At 35.8% G+C, this 22,033-nt stretch overlaps 2 protein-coding genes across 2 annotated transcripts in view; one reads left to right on the forward strand and one right to left on the reverse strand.

Annotated features, from left to right (window-relative positions):
* Positions 1–461: 461 nt before the first annotated feature.
* Positions 462–4,628, reverse strand: LOC127794665 (putative receptor-like protein kinase At3g47110). The gene is made up of 3 exons (XM_052325912.1): positions 4,073–4,628; positions 1,698–3,779; positions 462–854 (listed from the first exon to the last, which is right to left on the reverse strand). The coding sequence occupies exons 1-3, from the start codon at positions 4,626–4,628 to the stop codon at positions 499–501; spliced, it is 2,994 nt and encodes a 997-aa protein (XP_052181872.1). The 3' UTR covers positions 462–498.
* An 11,627-nt stretch (positions 4,629–16,255) lies between these two features.
* LOC127794248 (protein PAT1 homolog 1-like) overlaps positions 16,256–22,033 on the forward strand; it is a 39,561-nt gene continuing 33,783 nt past the window's right edge. The window contains exon 1 of the mRNA XM_052325193.1: positions 16,256–16,345. Within this exon, the coding sequence (XP_052181153.1) occupies positions 16,330–16,345 (16 nt within the window). The 5' untranslated portion in view covers positions 16,256–16,329. The remainder of the gene's footprint in view (positions 16,346–22,033) is intronic.

Raw genomic sequence — 22,033 nt, forward strand, 5'->3', positions numbered from 1 at the left:
TATTTTTTTCTATTATAATAATAAATATATGAATGAATAAATAAATAAATGTGTTTTGAGTTTTGAGTTTATTTTGAATGAAAATACTCAAAACAACTTTTTGTTGTTTTGAGTTTTCTTTACAATTTTTTTTTTTGTTTTCAAAAATGCATTTTAAAAAACAGTAAAAAGAACGCATTTTCATTATTTTAGAAAATTAAAAACTAAAAATGATTTGAAAACAACAAAGGCAACGCAGCCTAACCTTTTCATATAAATTCATTTTACATAGAAAATATTTACCATAGGATCACTTGGTTCAAAATAAACAGACATGACTGAATTAAATAAGCTTCTTTCCCTAACTTCTTTGAATGTAAAATTGAGTATAAAATCTAATAACACATGAAATGGTAGTTTCGCTGTGTGAAGTCAACTCTTATCAATAACTCGGAAATCATTTATTTCCTATAACCTCCAAATCCAAATTGATTGAACAAAGCACTTTCTTGGGAGATTTCAAGCATATCCCATGGAAAGAAGGTGGTGTTTGATCTTCTTAAGCTTGGACAACACATCCTCTATGTGAACTCTCTCTTCAGCCACTTCTTTCGAACAGTTCAAACCCAACTCTATGATGGCCAAAACATGGTCTTTAGCCTCCACCATGCCACTGGAATCAGTCTCCGCCACCAAGTTGCCATCCAAAATGTCCATTACACTGTCAGACAGAGATGCCTTGACCCACTCCCTCAAGTTTAGGCCTCCACCGAACATTTCATGGGTTGGCTTCTTCCCTGTGAATGCCTCCAGTAGCATTATCCCATAGCTATACACATCCCCCTTTGTGGATACTTTTCCTTCTGAACCATACTCTGCCAATTATCATAATATTGTTGTCAGATCATTTTTGTAGTTTATGGGTCGTGTAATTTGTGTTTGTTTGATTTCGTGTCGGTTCCCAGTTTTTTTCAATTTTCGTTTATGGAAGTTTGAGATGGAAATAGAAAACGTTGTTTGATTTTGTATTTATGAAGATGAAAACACAAGTTAAAAGGAGACAAGACATTAACAAGTGTTTCTATATTTAAGCGACTAATTCAATTTTCATTTTTTCCGATTTATAATGAACACTGGAGATAGAAATTTGGAAACAGAAATAGAGGACAAATACATCAAATCTGATGATAGAATTAAATGGGTCCTTGATTATTCACGCACCTTATGCTGTACTGTCCTTCCGTTTTTGTATGCAGTTTAATTGCTTAAAAATAAATGAATTAATTTGTGATATATTTTAAGACAAGCAGCAATAAGACAAGAAGATAGAATGTGAAATAATTATAATCATAGGAGTTTACACACTTAAATTAATTTCTCCACTTTAACAAAACCGGTATTTAAAAATTTATTGTCTTGACATATAATATGTTGCCCCTAATGTGGTAGCTTTATAGGTGACAGGCCCAAAAAAAAACCAAGGTTTTTAGTTCAAGTTTCATGTCCTATACAAGATTTGGTTTTATAAATGTATAAATTGAGATTTAAGAGTTATGTATATATGTGTTGTTATGATAACCAAACAGGAGACCTTTTTGGGTCTATCGGAAAATTTATAAATACCCAATAAACACAGAAAAATACGAGCTAATAATATCTAAAAGGAAACATAATTTTTAGTAATTACTAAATATTGAAAATTAATTAGAAAGAAGTACCTGGTGCTATGTAGCCAAGGGTACCCAAAGTCTTGGTCTGGATTGTATTTTTGTTCTCTGCCAAGATCTTTGCAATGCCAAAGTCGGCCACATGAGCAACCATATGTTCATCCAAGAGCACATTGCTGGGCTTCAGATCACAGTGAACAACAGGCTCTTCTTGAGCATGGTGCAGGTATTCCAAGGCCAATGCAACATCAATCATAATGCTTAATCTTTGGAAGAACCCCAAGTAATAATGTTCATGAGAATACAGCCAGCTCTCAAGGCTTCCATTGGGCATGTACTGAAGAACTAGAGCTCTTAACTCAGTATTGGAGCACACACTGATTACTTTCACAAGATTCCTATGGCGAACTGCGCGTAACACACTACATTCTGCATCGAATCTCTTATAAGCCCCCTCGAGTTGCAGGTTCAAGATTTTTACAGCCACGGTTTGGCCATCCGGAAGGATTGCTTTGTACACAGAACCGGAGCTTCCCAGTCCAATCAAGTTATCTTCAGAGAAGTCTTTAGTAGCACGACGAAGCTCTTGGTAGGAAAACACTCTGTGATCCGGGACTGGTGATAGATCAACCGGGTATAGACTATGCATGTTAGTTCTGCCATACTTCTTCAACGCATATAGAACAGAGACAGATATGACCAGCAATGCTGCGACGGCTGGCGCAGAAATGGTGAAAAACCTTCTTGCCCATGATTCATTGGTTTTTCCATTGGAACAACTCGGAACTTGTAGGGTAGGCTGCCCGCCGCAGAGAGCTTCATTGTTGACAAAAGACTCTACTGTCAGGTTCCTAAATGGCCCTTGGCTTGGAATTTCCCCTGCTAGCTTGTTGGAAGACAGGTTCAAGAACTTGAGGTGTGATAGTGCCTCGAGGGACTTTGGTATGGTGCCGGATAGACCGTTGTGGGAGAGATCCAAGAAATCCAACGTTATGAGGCTGCCAAACAATTCAGGAATCGGTCCCCAGAACGAATTCCTCGACAGGTTTAGACTGACTAGGCTTTGGAAGTCTCCTATAGCACTTGGAATCTCTCCCGAGAGCCGGTTCCAAGACAAATCCATGCTCTCCAAGCCTTTCAGAGGCTTAATGTCCTGATCTAAAGGCCCAACCAACAAATTAGATGACAAATTCAAGAAGGAAAGATTTTCAAGGTTCCATAAACTCTTTGGTATAGACGAGTTCAGTTTGTTAGAATCTAGGAACAAAACCTGCAAGTTTCCAAGGTTACCAATGCAGCTTGGGATTGGTCCTGAGAGCTTGTTATTGTGGAGATACAATTCTCCCAAGCTGTGCAAAGAACAAGCCTCATCGGGAATCGAACCCTCCATCCGGTTCCGGCCAAGATACAACCTCTGCAATGTGTCTATCCGACCAATTGTTGTTGGGATTCTTCCCTCCAAATTGTTGTCGCTCAAAACAAGTAGATTCACTTTCAGGTTACCAATTCCATCAGGAATTTGGCCCCTTAGTTGACACCCAGATGCACCAAAATAGCCCAATGAGCTTGGCAAGTTCCCAATGGAACTGGGCAGGGTTCCATTAAAGGGATTATTATCTATGACAAGAAATTCCAACAAGCTGCAGTTTGTCAAGTCAGTGAGAAACTCAAGCTCAGATTTTCCCGGCGGCGGTGATATTGTCAGCATATTATTAGCCAAAAATAAGCTTTGAAGCAGGCTCAGCTGGCCAAGATTTCTGGGGACTGGCCCTGTAAATTGGTTGTTGGACAATTCTAATTCGTCAAGCTTTGTACAATTGGAAATATACACTGGAATTTCTCCACTGAATTGATTTATATCTACATTGAGTTTTTGAAGGTTCGGCAGCAAAAGTCCGGTGGTCGGAGGAAGGCTTCCGGTGAAAGCATTTTCCGATAGTAAAACTTGCTCTAAAGAGGAGATGTTGAATATTGATGAAGGTAAAGAACCTGTCAAATGGTTGCCCCATAGATTAATCCCCTTCAAGTTTATAAGCTGGCTAATCTCATCTGGAACAGTGCCATGAAACTGGTTTCTTTCCATTCCAAGCCATTCCAGCTTTGACATATTGCCCAAGAAGGGCGGGATTTTACCTTTACTTACAATTACACACAAATCAATAAAACAATACAGTGTAAGAACGTACACATCATTTCATAAATTAGTGATAAAATGTATTGTTTCAAGCAAACTGATAACATAAATATATTTATGGATTCACTCTTATGATCAACACGAGTAAGAGAAAATCATTAGTTTGACTCACCAAAATTTGTTAGTGACGTGGTGTTTCAAAGACGAATACTAATTTCTCTCTATAAACAGATAGATTGGATTTTTATCCTAAAAATTCATCTCAATCGCATAAGAATTTGAACAGGTATACCTGTGAGATTGTTCGTTCCGAGAAATACAACGGTGAGCAACGGCAAGGCAGTGAGCTCCACCGGAATCCCGCCGGAGAGCTTGTTCTTGCTGATGGATATGGCGCGAAGCTTCTGGAAGTTTCGAATGCTGGCCGGGATCTCCCCTTCGATTGCGTTGCGCGAGAGGTTGAGGCTTTCGAGGCGGCGCAGCCGCGTGAGAGATTCCAGCGGGCGGCCATGGAAACTGTTGTTTCGGAGATCAAGCACCCTGAGGAAGGAGAGGTTGGTGAGCTGAGGCGAAATGGTGCCTCCCAGGCCGCTGTTCGGGAGGCGCAGGGCGGTGACTCGCTGCCGCCTCCGACTGCACGAGACGCCGACCCAGTCGCAGAAGCTCCCCGCGGCAGCGCTCCAGTCGGCCAATACGTTGTTCGGATCGTGGCTAATCGCCGCTTTGAAGGCGAGCAACGCCGATAGATCGGTTGAGATAGAGAAATAGCCGGCCTGGCTATCTGCGCAAGAACTCAGTGCCAATAATACTATCAGAAGTGAGATGATCTGGCCGCCATTGACATCCATTCGCCGGAGTAAACCGTCGTTCAATGCTTCAGCATTCAACCGCGTATAAGTTGATGATTCTTATCCATGCATATAATATATATATATATATATATATGTGTGTGTGTGTCGAGCACGTTGTCTGAAGTTCTGCAACTGGATCCGGAAAATCATCAAATCAGGGATTCAATGGGAAAGCAGCGCAGTGAAGAAGGCGGCGTGGTCAGCCCAGACGGCCATGGCGGAGCTGGCGGTGATTTTTTTAGTTATCTATAGACAAACGTTCAATTCATTTAATGCTCGAATTTCTTGAAATCTATTTTAAGTAGGATAATGCTACATGGCCGCCGACAACTTGACAATCTGATATACTCTCTAGATTTTAATCAAATTCTCAAAGAAATTGAAGGCCAATTGTTTGCCTGATTATTTTGAATCCCCGTCCAAATTGGGAGATCCACACATTGACTCTCTCTCGGACCTCCCCCTCTCTTTCTTGTTCTCGACCTCGATCTTGAACTACCATTCTCGCTATCTCTTCACTTTCATCATCGACCTCCATTTCTCTATCTCTTCACCTTTATCGTCGACCTCCCCCTTCTTTCTCTTGACCTTTTATCTCTCTGTCTCTTCACCTTCGTCGTCAACGTCTCTCTCTTTGTCTCTTCACTTTCGCCGTCGACCTCCCATTTTTTCTGTCTCTTCACCTTTGCCGATGTGTCTCCAGCAATCGTCGGATTCATCTCTCTTCTGCCGCCACGTCGCCTACTCCAACAACAACCAGCAACGACCACCATATTTGGCATCTCCAACACCGCGAGTCTTTCTTTGTTTCTTCACCTTCGCCTAGTCTGGATCTAATGTCTTCAGCGTGCGAAACCCCTCTCTCACTCACTCTCTCTCTCTCTCCATTTTCGGCGTGCGAAGCCTCGCTGTCTCTCCACTGCGTGAAGCCTCCAGGTCCTTAGTGTGTCACGTCCACCTCTGACATTTAGTTGTGGTCTCCGTAAGTTTAGCATAAATACAAATAAGTTTAATAAATAATGTTTATGATGCACATTAATTTATCTTAGTGAATAGATGTAGTAATTTTAATTTATATACATTTTGTGTCACTAAATAAATTTCGTAATTTTAATTTATGATGCACATGCATTTGTCTCACTAAATTGATGTAAATTTATATACATTTGTCTCAAGTGAATAGATGTAATAATTTTAATTTACATACATTTTTCTCGGTGAATAGATTTACTAATTTTAATTTATGATGCACATAATTTGTCTCAAGTGAATAGATATAGTAATTTTGATTTACATACATTTGTCTCAGCGAATAGATTTACTAATTTTAATTTATGATGCACATACATATAGTTTAATTTATTATTAATTGTAATTCGAGTGGATAAGAGAAAATAAGTTTGTTAGGGGTTTAATAGTGTTAGGATTGGGTTAATTTTTGTTGATTTTATGGTTGATGAAAAAAGAAAATATTACATTTAAGTATTTGACTTTAATGTAATCAGTGTATAAACAGTTGTTATCCTTTGCTTAATCTATAATGCAAGGTATATTTTAATGGTTTTGAATTATATTTGGGTGCTGTCAAATGCCAACGAACCTGCAGAACTTCAATTATTTTGTACTTCTGAGTTTCATTTTCTTTGTGATGGGGTTGAACGTGGCCGTGGCCCGCACGAGATATTGTTTAGGGTTGAATGTTGTTTGTTTTGTTTGAACACATGCTCGGCAATAATCTGCCTTCATCTCACAATAATCTGCTTTCAAAGTGGTGCCAGGCGAGCCTTGGGCACATGAAACAAATAGAAATAGAATCTAAAATAATACGACAGATTTCAATTTTCTTAACTCTATTAACCATGCAATTTCAAATGGTTCGCCATTGTTGCTAGGATTAATTTTATTTGGCTTTTACTATAAAGATATGAAGTTTTCAATTAAAACTTCTATTTCATTAACAAAATTAGGCACAAGCAGCAGATTCCAATGGCAGGTTTCAGGTGTTTGTCTCAAGGTAAAGATGCTATAGTTATGAAATGTTACTAAAACCAATTAAATTGCGGCTCCAGAACCAGCTTTGCCTCTTTCTTAACAGGCTACTAATATTATCAGTAGGTTGTAGCCATGCACAACTTAAAGAAACTGCAGGTTGAGGTATGGCGTTGAGAATGAATCCATAGTATGCAAATAGATATAACACACACAAAATAATGTTATACTAACCTAATTCATTGTCAAATGGCAAAAAGAAAATCTATCATAGAGACATGCAAATATGTGATCTTCACATGGCTCAGCTGGCGAAGCATTGTTAATTTACATGCAAATCAATAAAACCTGTGTGTATTATCTACCCACCATTGAAGCCCATATTTGGACTGCCCTCAGGAACTAAATTCAGTTCCCTGATTGATTGATTCTCATCTACAGCCACCTGCAATGCAACACACAGGACAACTTCTAACCAACACAATGATAAAGTTGCATACAAAAACAACTTCTGTGAATGGTTTTTTTTTCTGTGTGCTTAGGAACTGTTGATGCATGTTCCAGAAATCAAGGGACCCAAACGCTTAAGCACCAGCTGAACAAAAATCTAACACTCACAACGTATTTCATACCACCAGGAAGCTTAAACATACATAATCCAACCGTTTAACAAAACTCAATCAACCCTACCAATTGTCTTCCTCAACAACAGAAAGGAGGAAAGAGAATGAAAGAAACATTAAGGCAAGTTCTCATCGTAGACAGCATAGGCATAAAAGCGTTAGTAGAATGACACAATGTTCACAGCAAACAAAAAATCAGCGCAACTTTCTTGCTTCTCTCTCTGACTCAAGTAGGGTCAGCACATCACCTTCCCTCACTGGGCCCTTAACTTTCACCACAAGGGCATGCTTGATTTGAGAATCCATTCTGAACAAAAAACTAGGAAATAGCAATATAAGAATCTAATCAAGAATTTATGCATCTACCACAGTAAACAATTTATGCATTTGCATCAAGCCAAATAAATGTATCAAATCAAGAAAATACCAATGGCACTAGAATTAAGATGAATTATTCCAATACCATGCAAAACAAAAATATATAGTTTCTTAATACAATAACTTAAAAGTTAAACGGTGGCCAGGAAATAGCAATATAAGAATAAGATAATCATCATTTCTAGTTCTGCTCTAGCACATATTAACATTGTAAAAAGTTAATAGCACAACATGCATCTTCATCTTAAAAATCTGGTAGATTGTCGATAGGGTGGGTTCATTGGCATAAAGGGTTGAGCCGTGCCAAAGATAGGCACCATAAACACTACGTGAGCAGGATTCCAAAATTGACAGTTAGCTGCCTGCAACAAAAGAAATTAGCTACAAAATATGCACGCAAACCCTAGGACAAAACCTAAAAGAGATTACGAAAATTTTAAAAAATACAAGTTATAACCTAATCTTATCCAAGTACGTACGACACTTATTAGTTTCGATAATATCCTCATTAGCAATGGAAGTTTCCTCATTATCTTCAAATAATTCCCCAAGCACAATATGATTATCACTCATTTTTTGTTTCCTTCGTCTTCCAAAATATAATTGATTATCTACAAAAAAAATATAGATGATAAATTCTGTTTACGGCAATAACTTACAACAAATTCAAGAACAGAAATGTATTCGCATAAACAAACTATAACAAAAATAAAAAAATCAGAGCAACTAAAATTTATGTTCACAAGAACCTAAACAGCAAACTAATCACAACAAATGTAAATAATAAATATCACAACAAAAATATGTTAAAATAAAAACAATTTCACTCAGAGCAATCTATTAGCATTACCTTAAATGGTTCATTTGCTAGTTGTTAGCTATTCTAATTTTTATTTAACATCACTCGTGTTAGCTAACATCACTAATTTTTTATTTTAACAACTATTAAGTAAAAAAAAATTGAATTTCATGAAAGAAATTATATTGTGTAACATCCCGTGTTACTAGTGTTAAAAGAATGAGAAATGAAGTGAGAAACTTCCAAAAATACCCTTAAGAAGGTGATGGATTTTTGAGAATAATAGTGCCCTATGAGAGGGTCATTTTGGAAATTTGGATAGTGAAGTCCAATAAAGGGTAATTTGATAAATTTAAAATAATTCCTAAGTAAAATTAAGTATGAAAGTGAATTAATTTTTTATTTTTGTATTTATGTGGAGATAAATGAGATTAATAATTCACAAATGGCGTTTTTAGTAATTTGGAATGGAAATAAAGGAATTAAATTATGAAAAATAAGAAAAATAGAGAATATTCAATTATGAGAGAAAATAGTTGATTTTTCCTAAATTGATAAATTATGTTTATAATTAATGGATAGTTGATATGGAAGCTTGGAGGCAAAGGATTGTGTGTAAATGTGACACTTGACAAGTCCTCCTCCAATAGAAAGGTGGAATTAAATAATTTCAAAAAAAAAAATTAGTCTTGTAAGCATTAATGGATTTAATGATTATGTTGGATTAAAAAAAATTCAAAAGAAAATGGTAATTTGTCACCATTAATGCCTTGAAAAATATGGAGATTTAATTAAATGAGAAAGGAAATAGAAATTCAAGATGATCCAAGGGTGGATGATTATTCTTGAAAATGGGAAATCATCTAAAGGATGAGATAAAATCCTTTAAGTTGGCATGGATTGAAATGGTCTAAGAGAAGATATGAGGTGGAAGGTGGAGATTAAATCTCCAAAGAAATCCAAGGGTTAGGATTTTGTCTTCCCATTAAGCATGGATTGTGCTTTCGGTGAAGGGGTATGATTTATTCTTTTAAATCCACAAAGATCCAAGGGTTATGATCTATTATTGAAAGTGGAAAAAATTTGTATAAATTGGCAAGTTATGAAGACAAGTCTTTCTTTGGCCATTTGAAGAAAGAAATAAGAAGAAGAGAATAAGAGAAAAGAAAGAGCAAAGGTAAGCTCTTGGTTTATTCTTATTAAGGTGAGGAGAGTCTTCTTATTCTTTCATTTTATCCAATATTCAATAAAGTCTTTAGTCATCAAAGTTCTATTTTCTCTTAAGGATTGAAAGCAAAAAAGGTTATGAAGTTAAAGATTATGGAAGATCTAAAGGATTTCAGGTAAGGGATAACCCCATGGAATGGTGGCTAGCAAAGTTGTAAGTATGGTTCATGAATTCATATGTGTGCATTGACATGTTGTTTGTGTTCAAGGACCTATGACCATGAGGTTGTGTGGGGTATGGTAGATTAAAGCCTCAAACCAAGATGATTGTAAGGATGTGGGAGCCTTAACTGTGTTTCATTGCATGCATTGACATCAAATTTTATATTTGCATTCATGCTTATTGTCATTGCATCCTTATTGAGCTTAATAGCTTATGAGGTTTTACCCTTACATATAGGTTGTCAAGGTATGGGGAAAGTTAATGCAAAGATGGGATAGCATGTCGATGCATGAGAATGAAAATCCAAGATCATTGTATGGCTTAGGGAAACCTATTTTGTTGTATTTGATTCATGTTATGATAAGTATCATGAGTGGGTGTAAGGAGTACTATTTTTTTGTTGTGTAAGCCTTAGTGGAAAAAAAATAGGTATTTTTGGTGTATGTATTATGTGTATGAAAGCTGAAAATTTTGGGCATGGTTGAGCAGTGGCGCGCGATAGGCGCATAGCAGCAAGGACACCAGGTGGCCTGCAAGGTCCACGGTGATAGCAGGAGCACGGGTGCGCAGCTGCGTGCGGCCCGTAGATAGCTTGCGCCGACAGCGCACACACGGGGCCCTGTGCGGGCCTCGTCGGCCAAATTTTTTTAAAAAAATCTAGAAATTTGAGATTTTTGGGGCATTTTTGGATTAATTATAGGCCCTAGAGGAATTTTCAAAATAAAGGGATTTTTGGGCATTTTTTTCAAAAAAATTATATTATTTTGGAAAATTAAGAAAAAGTGAGGAACTTCCCTTAGGTATGGAAAATTAGCCAAATATCTTGAAATTATTGGCAGTACAAAATTTGGAAAAAAAAAAGAAAAAAGAGGAAATTTAGCCCGAAATATTTCCTACTAATTTTTGGAAAAGGAAATAGGTTCGGTGCAAGCTAAGCTGTGATGTTCCTTTGAGAGGCAGGCTTATGGATTCCTTTAAGAATCAAGGCCTTGGGTTTTAGAAGCTAAAATCGAGACTCTAAAGTGTTCTTCAAATAAAAGAAACTCCATCATTTTTGGCAAATGGTTATAAGTCTTGACTAAATGGGCAAGATGCCAGCATTGTATTGTGTTGGGGATTCTAGGCCAGTCGTCCTTGGCTCACAGTCGGATTGAACTAAAGAAGGATGATGCTCACTCAGGATGTTGGATTGGATCCGCTGTGTTCATTCGTCATTTTATTTCCAAATCCTTGAGTGGGACGAAGGATAGGGCGAAGCCTAGTTCTCACCTAGGGCATTTCTCAATGAGACATAGCCCGACCCTTCAGTATAATAGCAGTGGCAGGTGGATAATCTAATTGATTATTCATGAGTAACACCCGTAAGTGAGAGTAGGGCTGAGAGAGATGGGGGGTTACTTCTACTTATAGTGGGAACGAACGACGGCTAAGGGATAGGGAAGGACTGGCGGCAACTCGATCTTCTCGACTGCTAATCGATAGAGGAGCGAGCTAACGGCGACCAAATCTGGCAAAAACAATATCACAATGAAGGAGATCTATTCGAAAATGGGGCCATCTGAGAGAGAGAAAAAGATAGCACTTACCTTGTAGATGCTGGCGGCAACGGTGGAGCGGTGTCTCAGCTTGTTTTTTTGGGTACAAAGAGAGTTAGAGAATGATGAAGAAAATAAAGGTGAGATAGAGAGTGTGTATGTGTGTGTGAGCACTTTGTAGATGCAAGCGACAACGAGAACCCAACAAGATGAAGATGAAGATGTGTCCATATTTTTGGGTACACAGAGAACCCAGCAAGATGAAGATGAAGACACGCCCATATTTTCGCGTTCATTGAGAAACCAACAAGGGATTTTTGGGTACATGGGAGAATGAGTCAGAAAATGAAGATGAATGCGCGTCCGTATTTGCCCAATGTTAATAAGGGTATACTTGTAATTATTTTAAGGGCTATATGTGTAATTTTATATTAGATTGTCAAGTAAGTTGTCGAGCAAATTGGCCATGTAGCATTATCCTTTTAAGTATTTAAAAAAAAAAATCTTTAATGTTCCCCTCATAGGATGTGGCCAATTAAGGGAGTTTAGTGGCTCCTTCATAGATTCCTACTGGAGCTAATTTACTCTGCCTGACAAATTTATAGAGGGTTCTCAAAGGGTATTAAAATGAGAAAAATGTCTTCGCTTAAATTGTAAATTTATAAACTTTGTCATTGCTTTCTCCGCTTACTTTCTCATCTCTCTTCCTTTCCCATGACCAATGATGTAACCGTTGACCGCTATTGCATTCGCTTTGTCGCCTTGTTGTTGCATAATCGATGAAGGAACGATGCAGTGATGATTGGCGAGGTGATGGTTGTGAGATGAAAGCAACGACAGTCAATGATTACATCAACGACCATGGAAAAGGGAGAGAGAAGAAAGCAAGCGAGCAAGACAATGACAGAGTTTCTAAATTTACAATTTAGATGAGGATATTTTTTATCTTTTTGGCACCATTTGGTAACTCTCTTAATAGATATGTCAGGTAATTTCTACTCAATGATAATAAACCCACCTAACTTAATCTTGTCATGTTCATTTATTTTTGATAAATTGTTAGGATTTTCAGTGATAAATCCTAATTAGTCATGAAGATTATTTCTTATTTCTAATTGGTTTCTTGTTTAGTTTGTAATTTTATTTTATAGTCAGTTGGAAATTGTTGTTAGATAAGTAAACCTTAGTCTTGGTGGTGGTGATTGGATCATCTTTTGTTTCTCATCTTCTTATTTTTTTTTAACAAGTGGTATCAAAGCTTTGGTTATCGATCACCTAGTACGCAAAGGATATACCAAGCATAATGAAGTTTGATTTTGAAAAGTTCGATGGAAATATCAATTTTGGCTTATGGCAAATATAAATCAAGAATATCTTGATCCAATGTGGGTTACACAAGGTGTTGAAAGACAAACTAACTCCTGAAGGCTCTGAAAAATTTGGTAGAGCAAGTCTGGCAAATGGCTCTAAAGATTGTGACACTGGAAGTTCGTCTCTCAACTTTGTGGGAGATAAAGATATTCTTTAAAGAGATGGATACATCCTCATGGCATGCTGTTAGACCACCAAAGTTGTCATGAAAGAGGTTGTGATACTTCTAGCGGGTCCACAAAGTTGGCACACGGGCATTGGCTTGGTGGTGATGCAAGGTGTGTGTGGTGGAAAGGATGTTGATGGCTGAAGAACTCCCAAGGAAATCAAGCGTGGGGGTGGCACCATAGTTTTTTAGCAAAGTATTTTTTGACATTGTGCCGTGAAAATCTTAGTCGGTATATGCTTAAGTGGTTGTACTTTTTATGGTGGGGTACAATGATCTTAGTGATTAACATCATGGTGATTATCAGTAATAGATAGTCATGGTTATCGTCGGAGAATGGACGCATGTTTTTAAGAATTCTCGCTGAGGTGGTGGTTTGTTAGGATTTTCAGCGAGAAATCCTAATTAGACTTGAAGATTATTTCTTATTCTTAATTGGTTTCTTGTTTAGTTTGTAATCCTATTTTATAGTCAGTTATAAATTGTTGTTAGATAATAACATTTTAGTCTTGGTAGATAAGGAAACCTTAACCTTATTAAACAAGAAAACTAGTTTATAAATGGAATTGTTAACTTGTTAGTCAGGGAGAACAAATCACTTATGATAAATCAGTAAGAGTTAGGAATTTGGTGTAATTGGAATTTGGCTTTAAAAATAGAATATCAGGCTTTGTAGTTGTAAACTTTACTATATAGTAATATTTTTTTTAATTAAAAAAATAAATTTATTTATATTTAAAATTCCAATTTGATCGATGACCCTCTAAATCTTGTTACCTTTTATTCTTTCTTTATAGATTTTGGCACGGAACAATAGTTGATTTTATGGTTCCTTTAATAAGGTAATACAGCACTAAGAAGTTTCTAACTACAAACTATTCTAGCATGTCATTATCTTCTCAATATTCTCTTATTAATGATTCGTCGTCGTTCTGTACCGGATTATTTATTGAATTTCTTTATTTATTTGTTGTCAATCTCTTTAGAAACTGCTACTTATTACAATAAAAAATGGTAAAGTCAAAGATGGCTGTCTAAAGTGGACAGAAACCCACACCCACCAAGAGAAAGGTTCTCTTAATTTATAAGCACTTTGATTGCAAGCATGGATCTGAATGGATTATGGGAACTTGAGCTCTTAACCCTTCACGCATCTCATTAATGATTTACATATACAAACACTTCTAATTAATAAGAATAATAATAATATTAATTACTATTCTTAAGTAATAATTAAAGTATAATAAGTAATCATTATCCTTAATTAAAATACTAATATGAAGAGCTTGAATTTGTTCTCCTCAATCTGTTATTATGGGATTAGATTAATTCAATAATAATAGATTAATATTTCTATCATTTATTACAATTTACATAAATTAAAAAAATTAAGTTATTATGGGATTATAATTCAATATTAATAAATCCCATTAATATACTATTTTTACTTGTTTTTAAATATACGTGCAAACATAAAGAGTGAAAAATATATAAATAAATTAAATACAAATATATGAAAAAACTAAAATTTGAGTGAACCCATATATATATATATATTGAAGTAAAAATTTCATTATTTAAACTCTCAATAAACAAATACATTTTGTTGTAAAAATAGAAACATGTACAAAAAAAAAACCATCCCATCAATATAGAAAATAATTGAAGTAAAATGATGATTTTTTAAACGAAAATAATAGACATTACAATAGGAAAATGACGGCCATTTTTTAAGTAAAGGAAAATAGGGTACACGATACTCCCGTACCATCTTTGTACTTTTTTATTTTTTATTGATTTAGAGTGTTCGAATTTTACTCGATTAAAAAAACATTATTAAGGAAATTTTATACTCTTATTTTGCTTACACTCCAAATTGAGGAATAAGGGCATGATAGAAAAATATTTATAAATATTCTTATCAAATTTACTATATTTCATCATTTTCTCTTCATTATTCAAATAGATAAAATATATTATGCTTAATTATATTTTATGTTTCCCAAATAATTGCCTTTGCATTTCTTTTTATTATATATTATTCCATCTTCTGCTCCGTGTTTTTTCAAACATGGGCAAAGTAAGCTCTTTGTTCCTAACTTCCTATAATTTAAGGAATCAATTTGAATATATATATATATATATATTGTTGTGGAGGGGAGTTTAAGTGAAATTTGGGGATACTTTGAGTGGTTAATGCAATTAGTAAAGAAAGAAAAATGATTATGAACCCAATTTGGATCTAACAAAACAGAATGAGGTATATTTCATACGTCATTTTTTTAGTTTGATTAAATTGCATCAATTTGTTTTGTACTTTTAAAAATAACACAAACTTATATTGCAATTATATGGTGGTGAAAATTAATCATTTTATCAATATATTTAAATAATAAATTATATATTTATCTCACCTCTCTTGTGTATATCTCTTATTTTCTCATCTATTATTAGTTTTTTTCGACTTTATTAAACTCTGTTCTTATTTTTTATTTCAACAGTTACTAGCTGAGTTAAATTGATGAAATCGACCATTAACTCTATTTCAGTAAAATCTCATCCTTATCTTAATTTTTTTATCAAGTTTATTAATATAGAATTCAGACAAAAAATTCAATACAATTTTATCAACAATTAGTTTACACAAACACATCTATATATTTATTTTTATTTCTCCATCAAAAATCTTATCATGCCATAGTTGGTTGCCATCGAAATCATCCTTGAAAGCTTTCTCTTTCTCTTATCTAAAACTTTGAACTTTAATGTCTGTCCATAACTTCAAACATTATAGGTTCAAAAGACAAGCATGATTTTGGACTAGAATGAATCTTTTGAACAAACTTCAAATTTAGATTTAGTTTCTTAGTTTTAAACTTAAAATTTAAGAGATTTTTGAAATATATGTTTGAATATTTAAAATTTTCATTATCTTTCGAATTGTTATTTCCATCAACTCATCATGATTAATAAATCTTGTAAAAAAATCTAAATAATTTGTCAATGAATTAACTTATTTAAGAGAACTCATCACTTTATTATTTATACGATAGGTAATTATAGTTATTTTAATTTTTATTATATAATTATAACAGAGACATTTATAAAAGGTATTTTTGAGATTTTAATAGAATAATAAAAGTTATTTAACGGTAAAAAAATTTAATAATACACTATTTAAAAAATAAAAAATAAATGTATATTATTTTTTTAAAATTCATAAATAGTTTATGCTATTCAGTTACACGTAGAGGTGGCGTGAAATCTACCCAATAGGGATGAACTGGGATCTCCGGTTTAGACAGACCGGTCTACATGATGAACCGGAAAATTATTTTCGATATAAGCAAAAACCGTAGTGCTAGGGCTACATGTACACTTCAATCTCACTGATTCGAAGTCAACAACTTCTGATCATAATCGCAGTTCGAGAGCTCGCGCTTCGTCATGCTTCCCTCTCCAGGTTTCCATCTCTACCTTTCTCCAGCTTTGGCTCCTTATGTTTTCTGTTTCTGGCTCTGTTTTTGATCTCTATATGCAGAATCTAGGCGCGTTTGCGTCTATCCACGTCTCCGATTGGAAGACAATGTTTCTAGGGTTCGAAGAAAAACGGTCTCTGTAAAAACCATCATTTCTTCCTTGATTTCTAGCTTCGCCAGCTATTTTGGTTTCATGTATGTACGATTCGGTGATAGTTTTCGCATCTTGGTTAATGGGTATATGGCGATTTGTGGATTTTGGCTTCTCCGTATGTTGCTCGCACGAAATTTTGTGATCGATTTGTGTCCTGTGGGTAAAATGACAAAGTTCGCAGAATAGGTTACTGAACGGAAAATATTTATATTTTTTGACGCGATAATCTAAGTTGTTGTTGATCTGAACGGTGCATGTCCTGGAAAAACAGATGGAGTATTATTAAGGGTACAGATTTTGAAAAATTTGATGGAACAAATAAAAGATCTTAAGAAATTGACACCAATCTTCGTAAGCACTCTCACATGAATTTGTTGCGATCCAGATTACAAGTAGGCATTGCTGGACCAAATCAGTAAAACTTTGAAGTTCATAATATTAGACCAACTTAGATTTTGGACTCCGTGATAATGCGGCACCGTGGTTGAGGATAATTGTCAGTATGAGTATTTTATATCCATTTGTAATTGGGCTATTGAGGATCACGATGCCTTTTATTTAATTGAATAACAGTATGTTTGCTTTGAAAAATTTTCACACTGCCGGAGGCATTTCATAATTGCCAGTTTTTTCCCTTTCGTTTTTCAATTCTGATTTGCGTTATTTGAGTCTGGTTGAATTCAGTTCATTCACTAACTTCATCTGACTGTTATTTCATGTGTCAATTCTAGATTTTTGGAGGAAGCTAATTTTTTAATTGCATGTAAAAATGGGACTAGAAGTTTAGCTTATGGTATCTATCTGTTGCTATGGTATGGAATTATATGAGGAATGCATATTTGTCTGCTTAATAGATTTCTGTAAATGTCCAAGTTGCTTCCACAATCATCGATTTCTTTTTATGATACAGACCACCTGTTTTTTATTTTTGTTTTTTGGAACTTTTGATAATAGATCTGTATTGAAAGAATTGCTAGAAAGGGTGGCAAAGAACTATACAAAAAAGAAAGAAAGAAAGAAAAGAAATCAACTATTTACATACAGGTGAATAATTTCTCCAAACAACACATCAAGAGAGAACTTGGAGGTCTCTCTTAACCAAATAGTTAAGGGACAAGAATGGAAGGCTCCACACTATACACCAAACTTTCAACTCCATCATAAGCTCACCCTTCCTTTTCCACTGGGTCACTTCATGGCAAAAAAATCACATTATGTAAAAATAGCAGCAGCTAGGCTTTGAAAGTGTAGGCAAAAAAGACTACTTGCCTCTTCGGATTATACTCTATTTATAACCTCAGAATTTACAGTTTAGGAATCTAAAAGAGGAAAGAATACATAAGTAAATAATATACAAGAAACATCCTAATTACAGATTATATACATTCACGATTGTTTTAGATTGATTGTTTTGTTGCCTTCCTTGTTTACTGCCATAGAATTAGCCATTTAAAGCCTTGCATCGCTTGGGTCAACTATTAGGGTCCTAGGGTTTTAGTAGAGAATTAGGGCAGATTTTAGGAGGAATTAGGGCAGAATTAGAGAAAGAGGGGGGAAAATTTAAGGAGGTTGAAGAAATAGGGAGATTGAGAAGGAGAATAAAGGGAGAATCAGGAGGGAGAAAGAGAGGAAGAGAAGCTGAGGGAGAGAGAGAGACAGATCCGAGGGGGAGAGAGAGTTTGGAGAGAGGAAATCAGAAGATTCAATTGATATATTTCTGGATGATGCATCTACAACAACCCTAGCAGCTTTATATAGCTACTTCAATAGCTCAACAGAAAATACAAGACGCAAATAACTACCACTAACAACTTAACAAAATTAATTACTCCTGAGGGATAATTTGCTAAACTCAACTCTGTAAGTTATTATGCATCCTAAGGTCCTGACATTTCCCCCTGCCTTGAAATATTTATTGTCCTCAAGAAATGCAAGGCCTCACAAGACAAATCTCAGAAAGATGGAGTAGCAGTGCTGTAAATAGCTTAAGAACGCTAAAGCTTACTAATCTTAGCTCTTTTTTCCTTCTCTTCCACAGCTTGGATGGAGAAATTTTGAAAAACCTCTATAAACATAACAAATTGTCAATACCTCTCATATCGACTGGAGCAAAACCAGAATCAATCACTCTCTGTTTGTTAGAGGTAGCCACTGAAACCTGGAAATTGCTGATCACACAAATTTTTCCCATCATAGCTCCTTTGATGTTGGTTGTTTTGAATCCGGAGGATTGACTATTTGTGACAATGACTTCCTTGAATATATCATCACCATCTAGTGAAAATTGAGGATGTTAGATACGCATCCTTAGTTGCAGTTAGTGGATTCCGGACAAGCCAATTGCCTTTCTCTAGTGCAAAAATATCTACAATAACCTTTAGATGCAGCAATTGAGAAAAGTAGACTCGCTTCGGATGCTCAGACAAAAGTTGTTTGAGAGCATCAAAACTAGGAGTTGCTGCAACACCAATTTCAGTCATCAATCATTCCTTCAATACATTAGATAGAAATCCTAATTGGCCAGCTGGAGTAAGAACAAACAAAGTAGCACGAGCTTTGTTCTCCACAACAAAACTTTTGGCTTCTTCAGCTATTTCCCTCAGGTGAAATCTTGTTAGAGATTTATTTGTTGAAGCTATGCTCTCTTGCATCTCCAGAACAGTAAGCTTTACTGGCACAAAATACCATAGCCTTCCTTGAGAAATTGAATTATCCAACTCATGTAAAACCTTGCTTCCAACCGTAAAACTTGCTTAAGTTATTTTCCATAGCTATCCTCCAATTACATGTTATCTCCATATTTCGTTATCAAATCCACGCTCCTTTACAACATTGGAAGATATCTCAGTTGAGGATGAACTCCTGCAGCTTAAATTAGCATTTTCTACTTTGAAACTTTGAATCTGTTCCCCAAGGAAAGAATTCCTGTATAGATCAGAATGAACCAAAGACCTTCTTGCAGCCTCTTGGACCAAAAGCAAAGGAGCCATAGGCATAAGAACAATATTTTGAGGACCTCCTTTACCATAATCATTCCTTTCAAGGCCCCATTTTAGGACCTTAGCCGGTCCCTCAAACAATGGACTTGGCACTAGGGATGATGTAATAAACTTTGCTTCCTTTGCCACTCTACCCAATAGTTTCTTATTTTCCTAAATCTTTTCTAATACCAGGTCAATTGCTAATATATCTCCAATCATACCATTTCCAATAATAGTAAGGGACTCAAACTTCTTTGTCAGCCAAGATTTGATCTGATATTGCAGCTCACCAACTAGAATTTGAACAAACAAAATAACAAAAAAACTCTTACTCCTGAGCTGTTTCCTGCTCGCTGTTGTACACCCAAGATTTATCTTCAACAGATTTCTCCTCCAATGGTGTTGCTGTGACTATTACTGTAACTGCCATTCATGTTCGAACATCCTAATTGCATAGAAAGAGATGAGAAAGTTCCGCAGCTTCCTTAATATCTAAAACATGGCCTCCATCACGACTTTCATCCCCCACATGATTTATAGTCGGAATATTTGATGAATCAATATTCCTATTCGGAATGTCAGATGCAGGAAAGCTACCTTCATCGTAGTTCTCATCTCCAATCTAATTTATAGCCTGCATATCAATTGAATCATCAGCTTCTTGCAATTGTAAAATGTGGTCTACATTGATCTCCTTGTCCAATCTCTCTTCATCTCTGGAATCTGGAGTTACCATTGATTGGTTCACTTTAGTTTGTTCCTTAGATTCCTGTAAATTAGAATCCTGAGGGAGGACTTCGACACCAATTTCCTCACCATTGACTGATTTTTCAGTCGAAACTTCTTGATCCAATATCTGTAATTCAACATCATCTTTTTCTTTCTGTTTGTTGGAATATTCCAGAGACTCACTTTCAACAATTTTCTCCTCCAAGAGTTCTCTATTATGGTCGATCAATCCTGATGATTGATTGTTTGAATCAATCATCTCTTGATTAGAACTTTCGAGATAGTAATCTGAAACATCTCCTCTCGACTTATATAAGAATTTAGCTGGAATACTGAACTGATACATGCTAGGCAACATTATGAAAAACTCTTGCATCTGCTCGTGTATCACACTACCTATTTCTTCGCTCGTTTTGTGTATCATATTGCCTATGTCCTCATGCATTTGATTGAACTTATTATCAAATTTCTTTTCCCATGTCTCATGATTTTGGTTGAACTCCTCATTATTTTTGTTGTACACAACTGAAAGTACATCATTCTTCTGCTGCAATTGAGACTCAAATTGTTTCATGCGTGCGCTGCTAGCCATAGCATAAATCTTACGAGCAAGACAAGTCGAAGGCCAAGGAAAAGGGGCTTTGGACATCCTGAATCCAACAGTTTCTGTGACCTAATCAGCTCTAGATTTGAATCTCCTCTAATTTGGCAGTCTTAGAATTCACTGAGAACTGACATAAATGAGCAGCCTAGATTGTTGGAAATCAACGAGCAGGAGAATTCGGTGGAATCCACCTCCCAGGCAGAATTCGCTTAGATAGGTTGATAATTGATCGCCTCCAAGTCGGCTAAATGTTTGCTTGTGTTCGCAATTGCTAATGATAAACAATTACTTAAGAATCTGCACTTAGACTCGATCGCAATTCAATGACCAAGGATCACCAGCTCTTCTTCGTCCTTCAAATTCGAGTTAAGAATCCCAATTGGAATTGCAACAATTGAGAATCGTCGATTGTTAGAATCACTTGCTTGTGCTTGCCTACCATAGCCATGACGAATTGAAATAATGAGAATTCTTGAATTTGTTGGAATCACTTGAAACCAATGCTCAATCGATTCTGCAGAGATTCGTCAGAATTTGCTTATTGATCGCCTTCGAACAAATGGTTTTGATGCACAACTCTGATTATCACCTAACCTCAATTCGTCGGAATTGTGAATTGACTGATGTAGTTGTCAGTGGAATCGTGTCCAAATTCGCCATCGGCTTGAGTTTCCTTCAAAAATGAGATTGTCGAAATTGAGGAATCAACCTAGATCACCTGAACTCGCCTGATGCTATCGGTTTCCGTACTCGCAATTTCCAAGTGTTAGATTATCTCACAGCTTTCCACTCTATTGTCTCAACCCAACCAGCTTCCTAACTCAAGAATATACTGATAACAAAGAACAGAAAAAGAAAACAACTCATCCACATGAGAAAACAACAAGATTTATCCTGGTTCGGTCTTGAAATCCAAGACCTACATCCAGACTGCTTAGGAGCCACTGATATCCACTATCTTGAAGCCACCAAGGATGATTACAACGAGAACTTAATCCCTCCCGCCCATATACACTGAAAGCTATAGGGAAAATAGGGAATACAAGCTAAGAACCAGCCACTCCCAACCTCTCGCACTCAATCCCAACATAAGACAGTAAATCGGAAACAATCCTTCACGATTTCTGGCACACTAAGACTCTCTCTCATACAAACCTATCCACGACCCCTATTTATAGGATATAGGGGTGGCGGAGCACAAGGA

Source organism: Diospyros lotus, chromosome 2, assembly GCF_014633365.1.
Source record: "Diospyros lotus cultivar Yz01 chromosome 2, ASM1463336v1, whole genome shotgun sequence".
Classification (NCBI taxonomy): Eukaryota; Viridiplantae; Streptophyta; class Magnoliopsida; order Ericales; family Ebenaceae; genus Diospyros; species Diospyros lotus.